Consider the following 20,196-nt stretch of genomic DNA (forward strand, 5'->3'; position numbering starts at 1 on the left):
CCCGGAGCATCCTCCTGCACCCCAAACCCCTCATCCCCAGTCCCACCCCAAGCCTGCACCCCTTCCCATGCCCCAGTCCCCTGTCCCAGCCCTGATCCCCCTCCCACCCTCCGAACCAGCCTAGAGCACCCTCCTATTCCCCAAATTCCTCCTCCCCAGCCCCACCCCAGAGCCCACACCCCCAGCTGAGATTTTACTTCTTTCGATCTTAAAGGTTTTCTGTTGACCTCAGGGCACTAGTCGGAGACTCAGGAGACCCAGATTTGATTCCTCACCCTGCATGACCCTGACCACCACTACACTTCTCCAGGCCTCCATTCCCCATCTGTACAAAATGGGGATAATAGCACTGTCCTGCCTCACAGGAAAAATACATTAAAGATTGCCAGACGCTCAGCTACTGCAGCGATGGGAAACGTGAGCATCTTAGACAGGCTCTGCAGGATGAAGGACAGCAAAGAGGTAGAGATAAATCCCATGCAGTTTCTGCCGCTGCCCAATGGAAACAAAAGGATCACTGAGGTGAAACTGGCTGGTAGAGGGACTAATTGATGCTAATTGGAACCCTGTCTGGAGAACGCTGCCTCCTTATGAAGCATAATGTGTCAATGGACATGCAGCCACTCCGTGCTGTGGAGCTCACAGTGCCCAAGTAATATACAAACCGTTAGTTTGCTGAAGAGTTATCAGTGCAAAAACACACACACACACACACACACACAGAGCCTTTAAGGAATGGCACTGATGGGCTCTATAGGAAGCTACACCCACATTCTCTGCCCCACTTGCAGGGACAGATGCCACGGCCTTGCGGAAGGAGAGTGCCCCAACTCAGCCTGGCTAGTGATTTCAGGGGAAGAAGGACTGCTCCGAAAATCAGCTTTCACGCAGCTCCAGCTAACAGCATTTCATATCTGCTCTCGACGTGCCTCTGCACAGCCCAGAGAGAGTTGGCCCCCAGGCAAGATACTGGAAAGCATTTACTTTTCGCTACCCTTGTGGTTTTAGCTGCAAGAGGCAGCATAGAAATCAGAGAGGAGGAAATGTAGCCAAGCTGGGGATACTGAATTCTCCCAGGACTGCACCGCAACCACACATGGCACATCAAAGCGCTGCTGTAGCTGTAGCCCTTACTGATCATCAACATTAATGGTCCAGTGAGCTCCTTGGCCAGTTCTTTTAAAACTCTTGGATGCAAGTTATCTGGGCCTGCTGATTTAAAAATGTCTAACTTTAGTAGACGTTTTGTTTTATACTTTGTGGTACAATAGTCTGCAAGCCAGCGAGTCTGTCCTCTCTAAAATAACCCAAGTAGCCTCAAATACCTCATGCCTTTTCAATACCTCTGCTCCAGTAAACTGGAATCACCTGGCAAATGTGCCGCCAGTGATCATCATGCGCTGGCAGACAAGCAGCTGGATGCAGACATTCCCTTATTCTCTGGCTCAGACCTGGTAGGAGGAGATTTGGGCCTCTGATATACACAGGTGATTTCTGAGACAAGGGGTTGACCAGATATGCTGTGCTGTGCTGCTCAGCACAATGGCTTCAATGTGCTCGTTCCATTTCTGTTTCCCCCTTGCTACACCACTGTACCTGCCATGTCTTGTACCTACAGAGGTATGTGCCCCTCCCTAGTACGATGTATGTTGAAAGAGAATCACAGCCTTGTCTGTGATTGTCTCTCCGTGTTGTTTCAGTGGTTTAACTCCACAACTGACTTAAAGTGGAGAGGTCAGCAACTCTTCTGGCAGTCCGCGCAATAACGGTCCACGCTTTCCCTATGGAACTGGGGGGAGCCATGCCTCTGCCCAGAACCAAATTGCGATGTGTGCAGCAATTCAGCCCAGCTCCCATCTCTGGGCAAGGTCAGCATCCCTAGCTTGGCTACATTTGCTCCTCTCTGATTTCCATGCTGCCTCTTGCAGCCAAAACCACAAGGGTAGCAAAAAGTAAAGGCTTTTCAGTATCTTGCCTGGGGGCCAACTCTTTGAGCGAGAAAGTTGCAGCACTGTTAACTGCCAGTGCAGGCAAGGCCTTAGTCTTGGAACACAGAGAAAGTTCCAGAAGATTGCAAAAAAGCTATTGTGCCAGGACTTAAAAAAGATAAACGGGACAACCCAGCTAACCATGGGCCTGTCAGTCTGACATCAACCTGAGGAAAGATAATGGAGTGAAAGATACAGGACCTGATTAATAAAGAATTAAAGGAGGATAATGTAATTAGTGCCAATTAATATGCATTTATAAAAAAACAGTTCCTGTTAAATTAACTTGACTTTTTTAGGAGATTACAAGTTTGGTTGATAAAGGTGGTAGTAGTGTTGACGTAATAGACTTCTGTAAGGCATTTGACTTATTACTGCATGACATTTTGATTAAAAACTAGACAGATATAAAATTAATATGGCACACTTATATAGATCGAAGACTGGCTGGCTGGCAGGTCGCAAAATGTAACTGTAAATGGGGAAATTAAACAAGTGTTTCTCTAGTGGGGTCCAGCAATCTGGATCACTTGGTAAACTGGGCTCAAGCAAACAATGTGCATTTTAATATAATTAAATGTGAGCGTATACATACAGGAACAATGAACGTAGGCCACATGCACAGGACGGGGAACTATCCCTGGAAGCAGGGACTATGAAAAAGATTTGGGGGTCATGATGGATAATCAGCGAAACATGAGCACCCAGTGCGATGCTGTGGAGAAACAGGCTAATGCCATCCTGGGATCCATAAACAGGGGAATTTCCAGTAGGAGGAGAGAGGTTATTTTACCTCTGTATATGGCGCTGGTGCGACCACTGCTGGAATCCTGTGTCCAGTTCTGGGCCCACAGTTCCAGAAGGATTTTAATAAATTGGTGAGGGGTCAGAGAAGAGCCATGAGAATGATTAAAGGATTAGAAAACCTGCCCTATAGTGATAGATGAAGCCCTTGAGTCTAGCTTAACAAAGAGAAGGTTAAGGGGTGACTTGATCACAGTCTCTAAGTGTCTATATGGGGAACAAATATTTGATAATACGTGCTTCAGTCTAACAGAAAAAGCTATAACATGATTCAATGGCTGGAAGTTGAAGCTAGACAAATTCAGACAGGAAATAAGCTCTAAATTGTTAACAATGAGGGTAATTAACCACTGGAGCAATTTACCAAGGGTTGTGGTGGATTCTCCAGCACTGACAGTTTTTAAATGAAGATGGGAAGCTAAAAACTCTGCTCTGGAAATTCTTTTTGGGCAAGTGTTTGCCCATGCTGTGCAGGAGGTCAGCCTAGATGATCACAATGGTCCCTTCTGGCCTTGGAATCTATGAACCCCAGAGAGATCCTGCTCACCTGGAGTCCCTCCATCAGGGAACTTGGCTTCTCTGGGGCCCGGTAACTGGAAAAGTGGGAACAGATAGCTGGTGTGCCAGTCACGGTCGAGGTTGGGGTTCAGGCCTGTCTGCTCGTTCTGGGGGGCATTCCTAGGGCTGTATTTGAAGCGCAGCTGATAATTAACCTACAAGGCAACAGAACGAGGAGGGCATTGGAGTCAGAAAAAAATTAGGGGATTGTGGAGGAGGCAATGGAGAATCAGAGCACGACACAGCGCACCAGTGAGGAGAAAAGGGAGGTGCAGCTCGGAGCACCCCAAAAGACCATTGTGAGGGGGTCTTCCTCCAAAAGCATCACTACATGCCTGTTGTCTCTGGCCTGGACAGGTGAAAGGATACCAGTCCCCCCCATCCTGCATTTAGCACTGGGCCGGGGAGGTGCTGTCTTTCATATAGGTATCTGGGTACTTTGATGGCCCCCATCACTATGGTAACCTCGGTACTCTCCTCTGCCACCCGTGGCACTAGGAAGTGCTCATGAAGTTCTCTGTGCTCATGGCTTCTGGAGCTAGCCAAACACGGAAGTGTGAGCCGCTCGGTGCACCGTAACATTGTAACCAGGACATCCTCTCTCTCATGTCACGTTGGGGCAGCTGTGGGGGTCACCACACAGCTCCGAGGAGCGCTGGCCTTTGTGACAGGGGAGGACGCTCACTTCTGAAAGGGCCTGGCCTGCAGATTCACTTACCTGCAGCGGCAAGGGGTCCTTGCTCTGATTGAAGCAGTGTTTGAAAACGAGGGCGGCCAGCACATTACCCGAGCGGTTATCAAACTTCACATAGTCCTCAAACTCCCTCTCCGAAGGGAACCCTTGAGCTGCAGAGGAGGGAAATCCACACAGTGAGCTGCCTATGGGGGTGGGCTCCGCGGCTATGAGCACTGGGATGTTTCCAAGCCAAGGGCTTTTGAGTTTCAGTCTTAACAGGCTGCATGGGGAGCATGGTGGGTGGCAGGACGATTTCATCAGAGCTCTGCTTTGATCAGAGACATTGGCTCCGTCTCCCCCTTGAAGGCAGCTCCCAGTATGATGCCCCATCCCCACCCATGCCTGAAGTGCCAGCTCCTGGTACCTAGGGGTTATGTTCTTCTCCTGTCACAAGAAAGGAAGCTCCCGCTGCCCCCAAATACTTAAAGAAAAAAACAACGGGAGAGTTTGGTTCATGCATAAGAAAACCCAGCCAGACAAACTCTTCTTAGGCAAGGCCTACCAACGGTTCTACCAACTCCACCCCTCCTTTTGTGGCCTACAATGTCAAGACCCTCCCCAGAGCAAGCTCACCAAACCCATCACATGACAATGCGATTCTGGTCTGAGACAGCTCTTCTAGGGCTAGAGGGGCTCCCTCCAACAAGGCTCAGCCTGGGTAGGGAGTGAGGAACTTAGCATTGCTGCTGCCAAGCTGTAGCTAGTGTGTAGCTATCCAGAGAACTTCACTCGCCTGGGTGGAATCTGGCACCTTTTACTGGCACTAAACTAACTCAAAACCAGAACAAAATCAAATGCTGGCTAAGGTGGAAGATCTGGTACTGATCCCACCGAGTTTATGCTATTAAAGGGATGCTACAAACTTGGAAGCCTAAGCAATATGAAAAGTGAGTTAAAAATCTATTTCGGGATCTAGTCTTGAATCTCCCTGACAATTCCTATGGTTGCAAAACCCCATTTCCCTATTTTTAAGGGTTTTTCTTTCCAGTGCTGAGTGAAAGACCTGTGCAAACTACAGGGAGATACAGATCATTAGAGCTGATGGAAAAGGCAATTTCCTTTCCGTGGGAAATTCCAACATTCACTTGTTTGCCAAATTGAAAAGAAAATGTTCCACAAAATGAAACTTCCAAAATATTTCAGAAACACTCAAAATCACAACAAAATATTCCGATAAGGTCAGAACATGTCACAACAGAACACAGGAGTGAAAATGAAGCAGTTCCATAATTTCCCATTGAAAATTTTGACAAAAGTGAAATGTTCCCGCAAAACATTTCCATTTAGCTGATTCAGCATTTTCCTACAGAAAATGTTTTCAGCTGGTTCTCTCTATCATAGAAGGAAACCAGAGAAACTGACTAGACAAAGCGCTGTCAAATGCACAAAATAAACAAGCAGCATAAAGGAGATTGCTAGTTTTTCTAATCTCCTTCTGTTAGTCTCTCTCAGGTACTACTTTGACAGGAGGTGAAAACTTCCAGACAGAAGTCTGGTTTTTAAGTGACTACTTTAATTGCAATAGCAGAAGTCTCAGCTCTTAAGATGAAGCCAGCCACATCACTGTCACCTGATGCCTGCACTGGATTTTGAACTCTGGACACTAGAAATGTTTAACTTAGAGAAATTTCCATTTCCTTCGGAAGCTGCTTCCACTTAAAACAGCCTCACCACAGATCCCAATTCAGCAAAGCACTTATGCATGTGCTTAGCTTTAAAAGCAATTAGGATAAACCCATCTCTCTTCAGCAAAGCGAACATGCTTAAGTGCTTTTCTGCATAAGGCCATATGAAATGTGTGCCTGCACACATGTACACACCAGTTTCTACACTTGAAAGACCTTCCTCCCCTCCAGGAACCCTCAGCCCATTCTAACCTTTGATATTGATGTGCAACGCCTTTTCCACAGCCTCCGCGATGCTCTTCACAGCAGTGCTGTTGGAGGGGATGTAAGCTAGCTCCCAGGGGTTGAGCTTCCAGTGACGGAAAAACCATGGCAGCTCGTCCACTGATTGGCTGGGGTAGATGGTGGCATTGGGGTGGCTGATCGAATGCACTCTGTTGCGGAGCGCAATGAGGATTGCGGCAAACAGCAACGGCAAGCACATTTCTATGACAGTTACCAAAATCTGTCGCTTCTGCAGGAGAAATGAGGGAAAACCAGTTAGATTGGGAGGCAGGGGATCAATTTAGCACTGGGAGGGAAATTACTGCTTACATACGCCAGTACTACACATAGTGAGTCACTGTAGTCATAGCCAAAGGCAAAAGTGATGACCATTATTTGCACTGCATTGGCAGAGGGACCCCAAGATCCAATTGTGCTAGATGCTGTACAGGCAAAGGGAAGAGACAATCCCGGCCTCCAAGATCTTGTCACCGGGGTTTTGTGGCATAAAGCACAGGGTGAACAAGCCAAAAAGGTCTGGGGAGTTAATAGCAAATCAAGCCAGTTTGCATCCTAGCAAGGTTTTGATGTAAAGCCCGATGGCTGCAGGAGTACTCAACTCACGACATGTCATTCCCCACCCTCTTTACCTCTTGTGCACAGATAACCCTTCCTAGTAAGGGCAATTGCATGCAAGAAATTAACAGGAAATACATGGCTCTCCTGGCCATCTCTGGGCACTTCACAGACATCAAATTATGCCACAGCATTCTTGCAAGGATGGAAAGGGATGCTTGGTGATTTATTACCACTGGGGTGAACGACAGCAGCATTACCCAATAGCTTAGGGCTGAGAGTGAAGAACAATAATGCATTCAAATGGAAAAAAGGAGATGAATGGGGCAAGCGGAGCTGGAGTTAAGTCAGAGCATAATAAGGTTAATTCTCCTCCTCCAGCAAAAAGAGGTCTTTATAAGCAGGTCAGCTCTGACGCAGGGGGAAGGAGCACCTCCAACAACCACTTCTTGCAGCTCCTCAGCAATTCCCTGGAGGCCACTATACATCAAAGCACTGAGTCCGATTAGATGATGAGATCTGACAGGTTCACAGCACAAAGTGGAGTAGCTGCAGATTACAGCAGGGCATCAAGGATAGTGGGAATCTGACCAGCACAGCGCATGCCCAGCTGTGGGGCTATTCAGCAGCACTGGAATCTGACAGTACATCTGCAAAGTCACCTCTTGTTTGGTTTTAATGTAAATATTGGACAGTTTATAGTATAACACTACTCCAAGCATGACAGCCAATCGCACCACATCTATAATGGTTAAGGCCACTTAGCTGTCAATCACTCCAACCCTAGAAGCAACAACGTTTTTACATAGAACTAGAGGTGTGGCATGCACCCCATACAGTAGGGAGAATGCGCCCAAGTCCAAAGCCTCTGCCTCAGAAGTTTGCCTACACTGGAGTTTTAATATCAAGTTAACCAAGCTGACATTTAACTCGAGTTAACACATGTGAATGTGCTAGTCTAGACACTCCACATCCCTGGCCACAAAGGTTTGTGGTAAACCTAGGGCTTCGTCCTGGAACAGAAGCATGTAGAACACGGCTGGCCAACCTGAGTCTGAGAAGAAGCCAGAATTTACCAATGTACATTGCCAAAGAGCCACAGTAATAGATCAGCAGCCCCATCAGCCTACCCCTGACCCCACCCCCAGCACCTCCTGCCCACACCTCCCACTCCTTCCTGCCTGCTGCAATCAGCTGTTTCACAGTGTACAGGAGGCTCTGGAATGGAGTGGGGAGGAGCAAGGGTGCAGCAGGCTCAGGGGAGGGGGTCTTGGGCTAAGGAGTGGAGTGTGGGCAGGGCCTGGGGTTGAGCAGTGGAAAGTTGGCACCTGCAGCTCCAGCCCCAGAGTCAGCACCTATACAAGGAGCTGCATATTAACTTCTGAAGAGCTGCATGCAGCTCCGGAGCCACAGGTTGGCTACCCCTCGTGTAGAATGTTCAAACATGATAACTAATAAGTACACTGGCATTAAAACCTTAAGTGAAGTCATACCCAAAGAGTTTATAGTCTGGAGGCACAAGGCAGTAAAGCACAATACATAACAAGCCAAGTAGGGTGTTATTCCAGCCACAAAGTTTCCCCGAGTACATAGAATGCCCCATTGGCAAGTGTTAATACTTGTACTTACTTTGTCTATCACTTTATGATTCCCAAGACCATACAAATGTTACCCTCTACAGCCATCCCAGGAGGCAGCAAAGTAACATCACCCTCATTTTATAGATAGGGAAACTGAGGCACAGAGTGATTAAGTGACTTGCCCAAGGTCACTCAGTAAATCAGTGACAGAGCTGAATTAAATGTAGAGTTCTTGGCCCACAGGCCCAGTTCCACTCTCAATCCACCAGACCATATCACCTCATTAAGGCCTTCATCCCAGGCCAATTGAAGTCAGTGAGAATCATTCAATGGGCTTTGGCTCAGGCCCCCAATAGAGATGCTGCTTTAAGCATGAGGAGCAGCGGGAAAGGAGAAGTGAAGCTGGGAATGGGTAAAGGAACAGCAAGTCTAAGGAGGAGGAGGAGAAGAAGAGTTGATGTAAAGATAGGAACAGGAGGGAATAGTTGTGCCGAGTCTTGAACACGAAGGAGAATGGAAGCCAATAAAGGTATCTGAGACTACATTTACACATAAAACACGACCACCACTGTAGTTCTTCAGCAACTGGAGGGGCTCACCAGAAGGTGGTAGCTAGTGCTGTCGACACAGCAACTTAGTTCAGCTGAACTCCAGCGCTCACGGATGTGGATTTTTCACACCCCGAGTGATGCAGCTGGGTCGATCTAATTTTCTAGTGCAGACGAGACCTGAGAAGGGGGTGAAGGAAGAGACTGTAGGAATGAGATGATCGGGGGAGGGGGATAAGAATCTTGGCAGCAGCATTTAGGATATACTGAAGGGGAGGGGGAGGAAGGGCACAAAGGAGGTGACGGTGCACAGCATCATTACATTGTGTTGTGTCTTACAGTGCTTAGAAGACAGGGAGTCAGGACTTCACAGGTTCTATTCCCTGCTGTGCCACTACATGGCATCCGATGAAGTGAGCTGTAGCTCACGAAAGCTTATGCTCTAATAAATTTGTTAGTCTCTAAGGTGCCACAAGTACTCCTTTTCTTTTTGCGAATACAGACTAACACGGCTGCTACTCTGAAACGTTACATTGCTATGGAACTTCATGCAAGTCACTTTGCCTCCATCTGCACATGGATAAAATTAGCAGAACATCTCAGAGGAGTATGGCCTCAGGGATAGAGCACTGGGACTCAGGACACCTGGGTTCTAGTCCTATATCTGTCACCTGGCTGACCTTGAGCAAATTACTTCACTTCCCTGTGCCTCAGTTTCCCCCTTTATAAAACACTTGGAGATCTACTGATGAAAAGTGCTATAGAAGAGTTTGGTATTATTTATGTACTTCACTGGGGTAAGGGGAGGCTTAATAAAGGTTTGTGAAATGCTTTGAGATCCAGAGACAGAAGGAAGGTATTATTCCTCAATTTGTGGTCAGGCAACTGCTTGTTCAGGTGCCCCAGCCCCACCCCTGAACATCACCTGGAGCAGCCACCAAGCTGTTAGATCATCTCCAAACTGGTGCGCAATTTGTGTAACTGCTTCCAACAGTCAGTTAATTTGGCCCACAAGTATATTGAATCGCATTAGGAAGGATTGCAATTTAAACCCAAGGACAGAATAGGGTTTGGTTTTCCTGTCAGAAGATTCATACTGATGCATTTCGCTATCCCTGTTGAAAGGATCGATGCACTGGAGTTGAACCTTGATACTTTCTTCATGGGTGTGTGTTTGTATTCCCCTCCCTCCACCTTTCATAGATTGTTATAGGCCCAGGAGGAATCTGCCATTGTAGGAAGGAAAACAAACAGGAGTGAATGTAGCAAGGCAGCCCCCACAGGAGATTATCCCCCTTACCTCCCATCCCCATACTACCTTCAGCACCTCACAAACATTAAAGGATTTTATCCTCACAGTGGGGAAGGATCACCCCGTTCTTCAGATGGGGAGACAAGACATTAAGTGACTTGACCAAGGTCACACAGGGAAGTCTGTGGCAGAGCCAGGAATTGAGCCCAGGTGTCCCACTCCAGAGCTGAAAAGACCATGCTTCCTTCCCACACTGTGATGCACACCCCTGGGGAGGGGAAGGTGGTTACTGGGAGGGAGGGGGGGGTGCGAGGACCTGACGGCTATGAATTATTTGTTGTTTCTTCAAAATACTGTTGATAAAGAAAGAATTCCTCTCCCTAGCAGAGTCCCCTGCTCCAGCTCCAGCCACTGCTGCCTGGCTGGAGGAGCATGGCCTGCTCTGGGCAGAAGGGGTGGGGAGTCCATTCCAGCACGCCTGTCTCACCAGAGGCTGATGAGCCCCCATGGAAGGTAGAACCTCCCTGCCCACACAGGTTCTAGGACATCCATGCTGGGACAGCACCAAGGCCAGAAGAGGGCTGAGGCCTGTGAGCAATTCAGGGGCCCCCAGGGTGGAGGAAATAAGGAGAGGGCCGCAAACTGGATGTCTAGGTCCTGCTGGGGCCAGCTGCCCGGAGCATATCCCAAAACAGTGGGGCACCTGGCCAGGATGGGCTTCCAGACCCCAAGCATCCATGGAAATACTGATTCTTAGACAGAGGGGGGCTCACCTGGCATGTGAATCTCTGAAAGGGGGTAGCATTTGGGGGACTGGCAGCACAGCTAATCCTGCCTGATGCCCTTGGCATCCACCCACTGCTGCTAATGCACTGGCCCATGTTTGATTCCCCTGTGTGAGCGGACAAGCTGCCCTCGCCCCCACACACATCTACCTGGGGCAGCTGCCTCATTTTGGCATTTACCAGCCATCAGCCTGCCTATTTCTGTCCCTATGGGGTTTGGGAATCAATGAAATAACTGACATGTCATGGGCCAGATTCAATCCTGGGGTAAACCTACTGCTGCCCCTAGAGTTACACCCAGTATGATCTGGCCCTGCATGATGGAGGAGTGTTTCAGAGGCCATGCTCAGAGTCAGCGTTGTGATTGTCTGATAGTTTTACAACATTCCCCTGGCAGGCAGGCAGGCAGGCTGCCTCCCAGGGCATCATCATTGTATTGACCTTCTAACTGCCTTCTGGACCTTGTCGAAAATCATCATCCGGCTCCATAAACGGAAGCCAAGATACACTGCCAATTGCAGGACTGCACTACTACAGAGCTCGCTAGCTCAGGAGGCTACAGAGATGCAGCCATCTCTCAGCAGCAACCAATGTCTCAGTTATCATTGTCTAGTTGCTAAGCCAGTCACATGGACCCAGCTCCACACACAGAACTAGCCCTCAGATAACAGCCATTTTAACTGGCCTGCTAATCACTTGCAAGTTTCATTTCTGCAATCAGAGCGACTTTCCCTGACTGGGAGAAACACAGCCCTTTGGCTGATCCAGGCCTGCCAGGTTCCTATTAGAGGGAACTAAGCCCAGAGAGGTATTTCCTGAGTCTCCCAAGACACACATACAAACCCAGGACCAGGCGTGATCCACCCCCCGAGGATTGTTTTCTTTGAGGACAATGTCCCCCATTCTGCAGGAACCTCCAAAGTACAAAGCTACATAACCAGGCCTGTGCTCTATTCACTAGATCATGCTGCCTCCCAGCACTAAGAACAACAGACTAGGAAAGTGAAGCAAGTACAAAATGAAGTCCCCTCATTCAGGCCGCTGGCTCCAGCCCTCCATGATGTGGTAAGGCAGTCAGGATAAGACACTAGCTGCATCCCCGTAGTGCAGCGGTCTCCAACCTTTTTTTACACCCAAGATCACTTTTTGAATCTAAGGGCAACCCAGGATCTACCCTGTCCCTTCCCCAAAGCCCCGTCCTGCTCACTCCATCCCGCCCTCTCTCCATCGCTCGCTCTCCCCCACCCTCACTCACTTTCACTGGGCTAGGGCAGAGGGGTTCGCAGTGTGGGAGGGGGCTCTGGACTGAGCCTGGGGCAGGGAGTGAGGGGTGCAAGCTCTAGGAAGGAGTTTGGGTGCAGGAGGGGGCTCCAGCAGAGTGTTGGGGGTGTAGGAGGGGGTGCAGAGTGTGGCTCTGGGAAGGGGGTCAGGGCTGGGATGCAGGAAGGGGTTTGGAGTGCTGACTCTGGGAGGGGGCTCAGGGTGCTGGCTCTAGGATGGGGCTCAGGGATAGGGGTTGGAGTGCTGCCTCCCACCATGCAGCACTTACCTCTGGTGGCTCCCAGAAGGGGCCAATGCGCCCCTGTGGCAGGGGGCTGCGTGGCTCCGCGTGCTGCTCCTCTCTGTGAACACTGCCCCTGCAGTTCTCCTGGCCAATGGGAGCTGCAGGAGCGGTGCTTGCAGAGAAGAGCCACACGCAGAGAGAGACCCCTGCTCCCTACCCTTGGGGCTGCACTGGCTGCTTCCAGGAGTGGCACAGGGCCGGGGTAGGCAGGGAGTCTGTCTTAGCAGTAGCCACACTGCGCCGCCGGAGATTGCGATCGACTGGGAAACCCTCTAGGATTGACCAGTTGATTGCGATTGACGAGTTGGTGACCACTGCCATAGTGCCTAGGAGTCCTCATCACAGACCAGTAAGTTTGTGATTACTTCAAACATGTAATGCTGATCTGCAACTGTTTCATGGTTTTTAAATTGTAAAAACAAGCTACAGATTCCACCCCACTGCGGGGGCAGGCTCCGTGCCTCTGCATGTCTGGGTGGGGAGTCACAGGTGGTTCCTTCCCTATTTAGGAAAGGTTCAGGGCCAGGGTAGGCAGCATTTATTAAGTGGTTCGGGACTATTTAGAAAAGCTGGACCAGCACAAGTCCATGGGGCCGGATACGCTGCATCCAAGAGTGCTAAAGGAGTCGGCAGATGCAATTGCAGAGCCATAGGCCATTATCTTTTAAAACTCATGGCAATCGGGGGGAGGTCCCGGACGACTGGAAAAAGGCTAATGTAGTGCCCATCTTTAAACAAGGGAAGAAGAAGGATCCTGGGAACTACAGGCCAGTCAGCCTCACCTCAATCCCTGGAAAAATCATGGAGCAGGTCCTCAAGGAATCAATTCTGAAGCATTTAGAGGAGAGGAAAGTGATCAGGAAGAGTCAGCATGGATTCACCAAGGGCAAGTCATGCCTGACTAATCTCATTGCTTTCTATGACGAGATAACTGGCTCTGTGGATGAGGGGAAAGTAGTGGACGTGTTGTTCCTTGACTTTAGCAAAGCTTTTGACACGGTCTCCCACAGTATTCTTGCCAGTAAGTTAAAGAAATATGGGCTGGATGAATGGACTATAAGGTGGATAGAAAGCTGGCTAGATTGTTGGGTAGTGATCAATGGTTCCATGTCTAGTTGGCAGCTGGCATCAAGTGGAGTGCCACAGGGGTCGGTCCTCGGGCCGGTTTTGTTCAATATCTTCATTAATGATCTGAGGATGGTGTGGATTGCACCCTCAGCAAGTTTACAGATGACACTAAACTGGGAGGAGAGGTAGATACGCTAGAGGGTAGGGATAGGATACAGAGGGACCTAGACAAATGAGAGGATTGGGCCAAAAGAAATCTGATCATAGAATCATAGAATATCAGGGTTGGAAGGGACCCCAGAAGGTCATCTAGTCCAACCCCCTGCTCAAAGCAGGACCAAGTCCCAGTTAAATCATCCCAGCCAGGGCTTTGTCAAGCCTGACCTTAAAAACCTCTAAGGAAGGAGATTCTACCACCTCCCTAGGTAACGCATTCCAGTGTTTCACCACCCTCTTAGTGAAAAAGTTTTTCCTAATATCCAATCTAAACCTCCCCCATTGCAACTTGAGACCATTACTCCTCGTTCTGTCATCTGCTACCATTGAGAACAGTCTAGAGCCATCCTCTTTGAAACCCCCTTTCAGGTAGTTGAAAGCAGCTATCAAATCCCCCCTCATTCTTCTCTTCTGCAGACTAAACAATCCCAGCTCCCTCAGCCTCTCCTCATAAGTCATGTGCTCTAGACCCCTAATCATTTTCGTTGCCCTTCGTTGTACTCTTTCCAATTTATCCACATCCTTCCTGTAGTGTGGGGCCCAAAACTGGACACAGTACTCCAGATGAGGCCTCACCAGTGTCGAATAGAGGGGAACGATCACGTCCCTCGATCTGCTCGCTATGCCCCTACTTATACATCCCAAAATGCCATTGGCCTTCTTGGCAACAAGGGCACACTGCTGACTCATATCCAGCTTCTCGTCCACTGTCACCCCTAGGTCCTTTTCCGCAGAACTGCTGCCGAGCCATTCGGTCCCTAGTCTGTAGCGGTGCATTGGATTCTTCCATCCTAAGTGCAGGACCCTGCACTTATCCTTATTGAACCTCATTAGATTTCTTTTGGCCCAATCCTCCAATTTGTCTAGGTCCTTCTGTATCCTATCCCTCCCCTCCAGCGTATCTACCACTCCTCCCAGTTTAGTATCATCCGCAAATTTGCTGAGAGTGCAATCCACACCATCCTCCAGATCATTTATGAAGATATTGAACAAAACGGGCCCCAGGACCGACCCCTGGGGCACTCCACTTGACACCGGCTGCCAACTAGACATGGAGCCATTGATCACTACCCGTTGAGCCCGACAATCTAGCCAGCTTTCTACCCACCTTATAGTGCATTCATCCAGCCCATACTTCCTTAACTTGCTGACAAGAATGCTGTGGGAGACCGTGTCAAAAGCTTTGCTAAAGTCAAGAAACAATACATCCACTGCTTTCCCTTCATCCACAGAACCAGTAATCTCATCATAAAAGGCGATTAGATTAGTCAGGCATGACCTTCCCTTGGTGAATCCATGCTGACTGTTCCTGATCACTTTCCTCTCCTCTAAGTGCTTCAGGATTGATTCTTTGAGGACCTGCTCCATGATTTTTCCAGGGACTGAGGTGAGGCTGACTGGCCTGTAGTTCCCAGGATCCTCCTTCTTCCCTTTTTTAAAGATGGGCACTACATTAGCCTTTTTCCAGTCATCCGGGACTTCCCCCGTTCGCCACGAGTTTTCAAAGATAATGGCCAAGGGCTCTGCAATCACAGCCGCCAATTCCTTCAGCACTCTCGGATGCAATTCGTCCGGCCCCATGGACTTGTGCACGTCCAGCTTTTCTAAATAGTCCCTAACCACCTCTATCTCTACAGAGGGCTGGCCATCTCTTCCCCATTTTGTGTTGCCCAGCACAGCAGTCTGGGAGCTGACCTTGTTAGTGAAAACAGAGGCAAAAAAAGCATTGAGTACATTAGCTTTTTCCACATCCTCTGTCACTAGCTTGCCTCCCTCATTCAGTAAGGGGCCCACACTTTCCTTGGCTTTCTTCTTGTTGCCAACATACCTGAAGAAACCCTTCTTGTTACTCTTGACATCTCTTGCTAGCTGCAGCTCCAGGTGCGATTTGGCCCTCCTGATATCTTTCCTACATGCCCGAGCAATATTTTTATACTCTTCCCTGGTCATATGTCCAACCTTCCACTTCTTGTAAGCTTCTTTTTTATGTTTAAGATCCGCTAGGATTTCACCATTAAGCCAAGCTGGTCGCCTGCCATATTTACTATTCTTTCGACTCATCGGGATGGTTTGTCCCTGTAACCTCAACAGGGATTCCTTGAAATACAGCCAGCTCTCCTGGACTCCCTTCCCTTTCATGTTAGTCCCCCAGGGGATCCTGGCCATCTGTTCCCTGAGGGAGTCAAAGTCTGCTTTCCTGAAGTCCAGGGTCTGTATCCTGCTGCTTACCTTTCTTCCCTGCGTCAGGATCCTGAACTCAACCAACTCATGGTCACTGCCTCCCAGATTCCCATCCAATTTTGCTTCCCCCACTAATTCTACCCGGTTTGTGAGCAGCAGGTTCAACAAGGATGAGGTTCAACAAGGACAAGTGCAGAGTCCTGCACTTAGGATGAAAGAATCCCATGCACCGTTACAGACTAGGGACCAAATGGCTAGGCAGCAGTTCTGCAGAAAAGGACCTAGGGGTTACAGTGGACGAGAAGTTAGATACGAGTCAGTGTGCCACTGTTGCCACGGCAGCCAATGGCATTTTGGGATGTATAAGTAGGAGCATTGCCAGCAGATCGAGGGATGTGATCGTTCCCCTCTATTCGATATTGGTGAGGCTTCATCTGGAGTACTGTGTCCAGTTTTGGGCCCCACACTACAAGAAGGATGTGGAAAAATTGGAAAACGCCCAGCGGAGGGCAACAAAAATGATTAGGGGACTGGAACACATGGATTTATGAGGGAACTGGGATTATTTAGTCTGCGGAAGAGAAGAATGAGGAGGGATTTGATAGCTGCTTTCAACTACCTAAAAGGGGGTTCCAAAGAGGATGGATCTAGACTGTTCTCAGTGGTAGCAGATGACAGAACAAGGAGTAATGGTCTCAAGTTGCAGTGGGGGAGATTTAGGTTGGATATTAGGAAAAACTTTTTCATTAGGAGGGTGGTGAAACACTGGAATGCGTTACCTAGGGAGGTGGTGGAATCTCCTTCCTTAGAAGTTTTTAAGGTCAGGCTTGACAAAGCCCTGGCTGGGATGATTTAGTTGGGGATTGGTCCTGCTTTGAGAAGGGGGTTGGACTGGATGCCCTCCTGAGGTCCCTTCCAACCCTGATATTATATGATTCTAGGTGGCCCCAAATTAGCAAGAGGCCAAAAGGAGCTAAGCGCTGTTTGAGCCGCTGTCTGATGGATGGCCCACTAACCCTTTGCTCATCGGTCAGCCTGAAGGAGTTTACGCTTCTCATTGCTGCCCAGTTTGTAGAAACACAGCTGGGCTGACAGGGTGCTCCATCAAGAAAGAGACAGGCTCTGTGCTGCTGAATCAGGCCTCTTGAATGGAGCCAGATCTAACCCAACCTGCCTTCCCCTCCCGCTGGTCCAGTGCCTCACCTCACTCCTAAGAGGCAGGCAGGCAGCTTTGTCAGCGAGGGACAGAGCTGAACTGGCACCGAACCATTCGTACTCAAGAGGCAGGCAGCAGCCAAGGCCAGATGGGTGGAAAGCCAGAGATCCTCTCCCTCTTTCAACAGCCACCGCAGGGTCTATCTGGATAGTGGCGAGGTGGGTCCGGGCCTCACATTCACTTCTCTCCCAACATGAGCTCCAAGGGTTACAGTGCCAAGAACCATTCTTAGAGTTTCCAACATGTCTAGATGTGGACAGACTAATGCTCCCACTCTACTGCCTTCCCATGGACCAGCTCTATCGGAACGTTCTGTTTGAAGAGGTGATACAGAAGCAACAACGAGACTTTTAGTGAGATGAATCTTTCTACAGGATCATTGGGTTAGCTGCTTCCCCCAGCCAGTGCCCCTTTCAATCATTGAATGAAACACCCTGTCACCTAACCAATCCCAGTGCTCTCCACTTAGTGCTGCTTCCCCAATGCCCACACACAGCAGGGTTGTTGGAGAGAGTTCCAATGAGAGGGTAGTGGGTGGAGAACAGGGACTGGGAGTATGGGCCATGCACAAAAAAAATACATGCCCCTGGTGAGCTTGGTCAGCAGCTTCCAATCAGTGCTCTGCTCTGCCTGGAGCACACGTAGCGTTCAAGAGCAAAGCAGGATGGAACACGGATCAGATGCCCTGGGGAACATGCCAGCTGGATGGGTGTGGGCTGCATGCCAGATGGATGGAGCCCCCCCTCCCCCCGAAAATAAAAGCAACTGAGAGATCAGGCATTTAAAATAGTGCTCCCTGATTAGTATTTCAGCGAATGGAAACTAAAACGTCAAATTCGAAGTCTCTGAAAGAAACAAGCCAGTGTCCAGCTGCCCTGGTCTCACAGCTTAGCCTTGCAGAGCTAACAAATTCGATGACCAGCTGACAGCTAGATTGTGTACCCCAGACTGTATTTGAAGCAGATTGCAAAGAACCAACAAAAAAAAAAAAAAAAAAAAAAAAAAAAAAAAAAAAAAACCCAACCAGGCAGTCCTGATTTAACTGACAAGGATTGGTAAATGGGGGGGGGGGGGGGGGGGTGAAGGGGCATGACAAAAAACTAAAAACCACCCCGCCTCCCTCATGCATACACTCAAACAAATCCAGAGAAGTTCTCCTCTCGATGATGTCCTGCCCTAATGACTAAGGTTCATTGGAGCTTGAAGACATATCAGGAGGGTCTTGAGATGGGACTTAATTTGAAGCATCGTACATTAGTTGGCTAAAGCCATGCTTTGCTTAGCCTCATCTTCACAATCATCTATTCTCCACACAGAAATCCCAGTGTGAAAGTACCTGCAAAATGTAGTTCTTCCAGAGAAGCAACCCAAACTGCCTTAACACGACCATTCTTCAATCAGAAGGGGAGAGTCACCTCTTTCCTGGACTCTAGAAGAAAAGAGCAGTCAGCCGTGAGTGAAATGTACAAAAGAAACCCAGGATCATCTATCATGGAGATGGCCATTTGGAAGAGCCCACACACAGGTTTCTCTTGCTGATTCTGTTTGATCTGCCCGTATCTAGTTCTTAGGATGACCCCATCTTGCCCCTTCTCCTATCTATTGTAGGATCTGTACAGCACAAGTAGCAGAAGGGCAAGCTTCCCCCTTCTACCCTGCCATTGTGCTTCAAACCTGGCCCAAAGGAACTACCTCTTGGAAAGAGAGAGGGAGGAGCTCATGCTTATAGCCCATTTGGTTTTTGGCCACTAGTGAGATTCCCAGTAAGGTGCTCAGTTATGGTGGGCTTCTCAGGCAAAAACAACTTTTCTACCAGGAACTCACCTGGGACCACCAGCTCATTTCATATCACACAGCTCTCTGAACAGCCAGCACATGGGAACGGCTTTGGGTCTAGCCTGGTTTCTTTTAGCAATGGATCCAACTCTTCAGGGAATGTGGAAGTCTTATTTTTACTGCTTGGATTTTCAAATGTGTTTAAGTGAATTATGCACACAAGTCCCATTGACTTTCACTGCAGGATCTTGGGTGCCCAAGTCACTTTGGTGACTTTGAAAACTCCCACTCATAAGCGTGCAAAGCCCTTTCCAGGGGCAAAGCTACATCAGATAGGTTGATAAATTACTAGGTCCTTGCCTCAAAGAGCTTACAGTCTCCAGCCACCATACCAGAGACAGCACTACCACCACTAGGAGCAGACGAGAGACACATTCCGAGGTTAGCCCCACTAGACCTCCCAGAGCAGGAGGCTTGGGAAATTGGACCTGGGGGGCAGGTCTGTTCCATGTGTAGAGGAGATATGTCTGAAGAGGGCAAAAGACTGTTAGGAGAAGCCTGGATGCAGGCTAAGGTAGAATGATCAGTAACAATGCAGGAAAGGCAGGAGCGTTCAATAAGGAGAGGGATGGGGCATAAGAAGAAATGAGGCCAGCTGCAGAGCTGGGTGCTTTAAAGGTCAGTATTTGTGCAGTGCTTTGAATGCTTAAAGCTCTAGGTAAGTTATATTACAGCAGTCTTATCAGCATCAACTGCCACACAATATTTTCCACTGAATGCATCCGATGAAGTGAGCTCAAATAAATGTTAGTCTCTAAGGTGCCACAAGTACTCCTTTTCTTTTTGCCACACAATAGGTAAATTTTTATTCTAACCTTCTCTTTCCACATATACAGGCAGCTTTCCAAAGCAGTCAGCTTTTGGGCTGACATTTTCCAGCTTGGTCTCATACAATTTCACCTGAGGCAAAATTTGAGAAAAACTCGTTCGGCTGCGGAATAACAGGAGGATGAGCTCACACACTCCTCCCTCCCACTGTAAAAAGCAGCCTTTTTTCCCCCCACCTTAGGGCTTAGTTCAAAACAGCTGAAATTGTTCCGATCACTGCACCCACACAGAGCCCCAGTTCTACCTGTGCAAGATTAGGGCTCTGGTGTCTCAATAGGTCTTAATGAGCAGTACATGCTTGGCAAAGTTGGGGGAGGGGGTGTGTCAAGTTCCTTCCCCACTCTCAACTCTATGGTACAGATGTGGGGACCTGCATGAAAGACCCCCTAAGCTTATTCTTACCAGCTTAGGTTAAAACACTGCCACCACCAAAGTGTTACACAAAGAACAGGGGAAGTGCCCACTTGGAAACGTCTTCCCCCCTAAGTATCTCCCCAAGCACTACACACCTTTCCTGGGAAAGGCTTGTTAAGAATCTTCACCAATTTGTACAGGTGAACACAGACCCAAA

At 48.8% G+C, this 20,196-nt stretch overlaps 1 protein-coding gene across 5 annotated transcripts in view; it reads right to left on the reverse strand.

Moving 5' to 3' along the window:
- The window catches only part of ABCA3 (ATP binding cassette subfamily A member 3), an 87,900-nt gene that overhangs the window by 47,964 nt on the left and 19,740 nt on the right, over positions 1 to 20,196 (reverse strand). For 2 of the 5 annotated variants that reach the window (XM_038419074.2, XM_043493609.1), the window contains 4 exons: positions 18,298 to 18,390; positions 5,964 to 6,225; positions 4,069 to 4,196; positions 3,340 to 3,505 (listed from right to left, as the gene is read on the reverse strand). In XM_038419074.2, the coding sequence (XP_038275002.1) occupies positions 3,340 to 3,505; positions 4,069 to 4,196; positions 5,964 to 6,225; positions 18,298 to 18,351 (610 nt within the window). In that variant the 5' untranslated portion in view covers positions 18,352 to 18,390. Of the gene's footprint in view, positions 1 to 3,339; positions 3,506 to 4,068; positions 4,197 to 5,963; positions 6,226 to 18,297; positions 18,393 to 18,785; positions 18,806 to 19,612; positions 19,688 to 20,196 lie in introns of those variants that run through there. The other 3 variants (XM_043493608.1, XM_043493610.1, XM_043493611.1) reach the window with 3 other exon arrangements.

This window comes from Dermochelys coriacea, chromosome 10, assembly GCF_009764565.3.
Source record: "Dermochelys coriacea isolate rDerCor1 chromosome 10, rDerCor1.pri.v4, whole genome shotgun sequence".
NCBI lineage: Eukaryota > Metazoa > Chordata > Testudines > Dermochelyidae > Dermochelys > Dermochelys coriacea.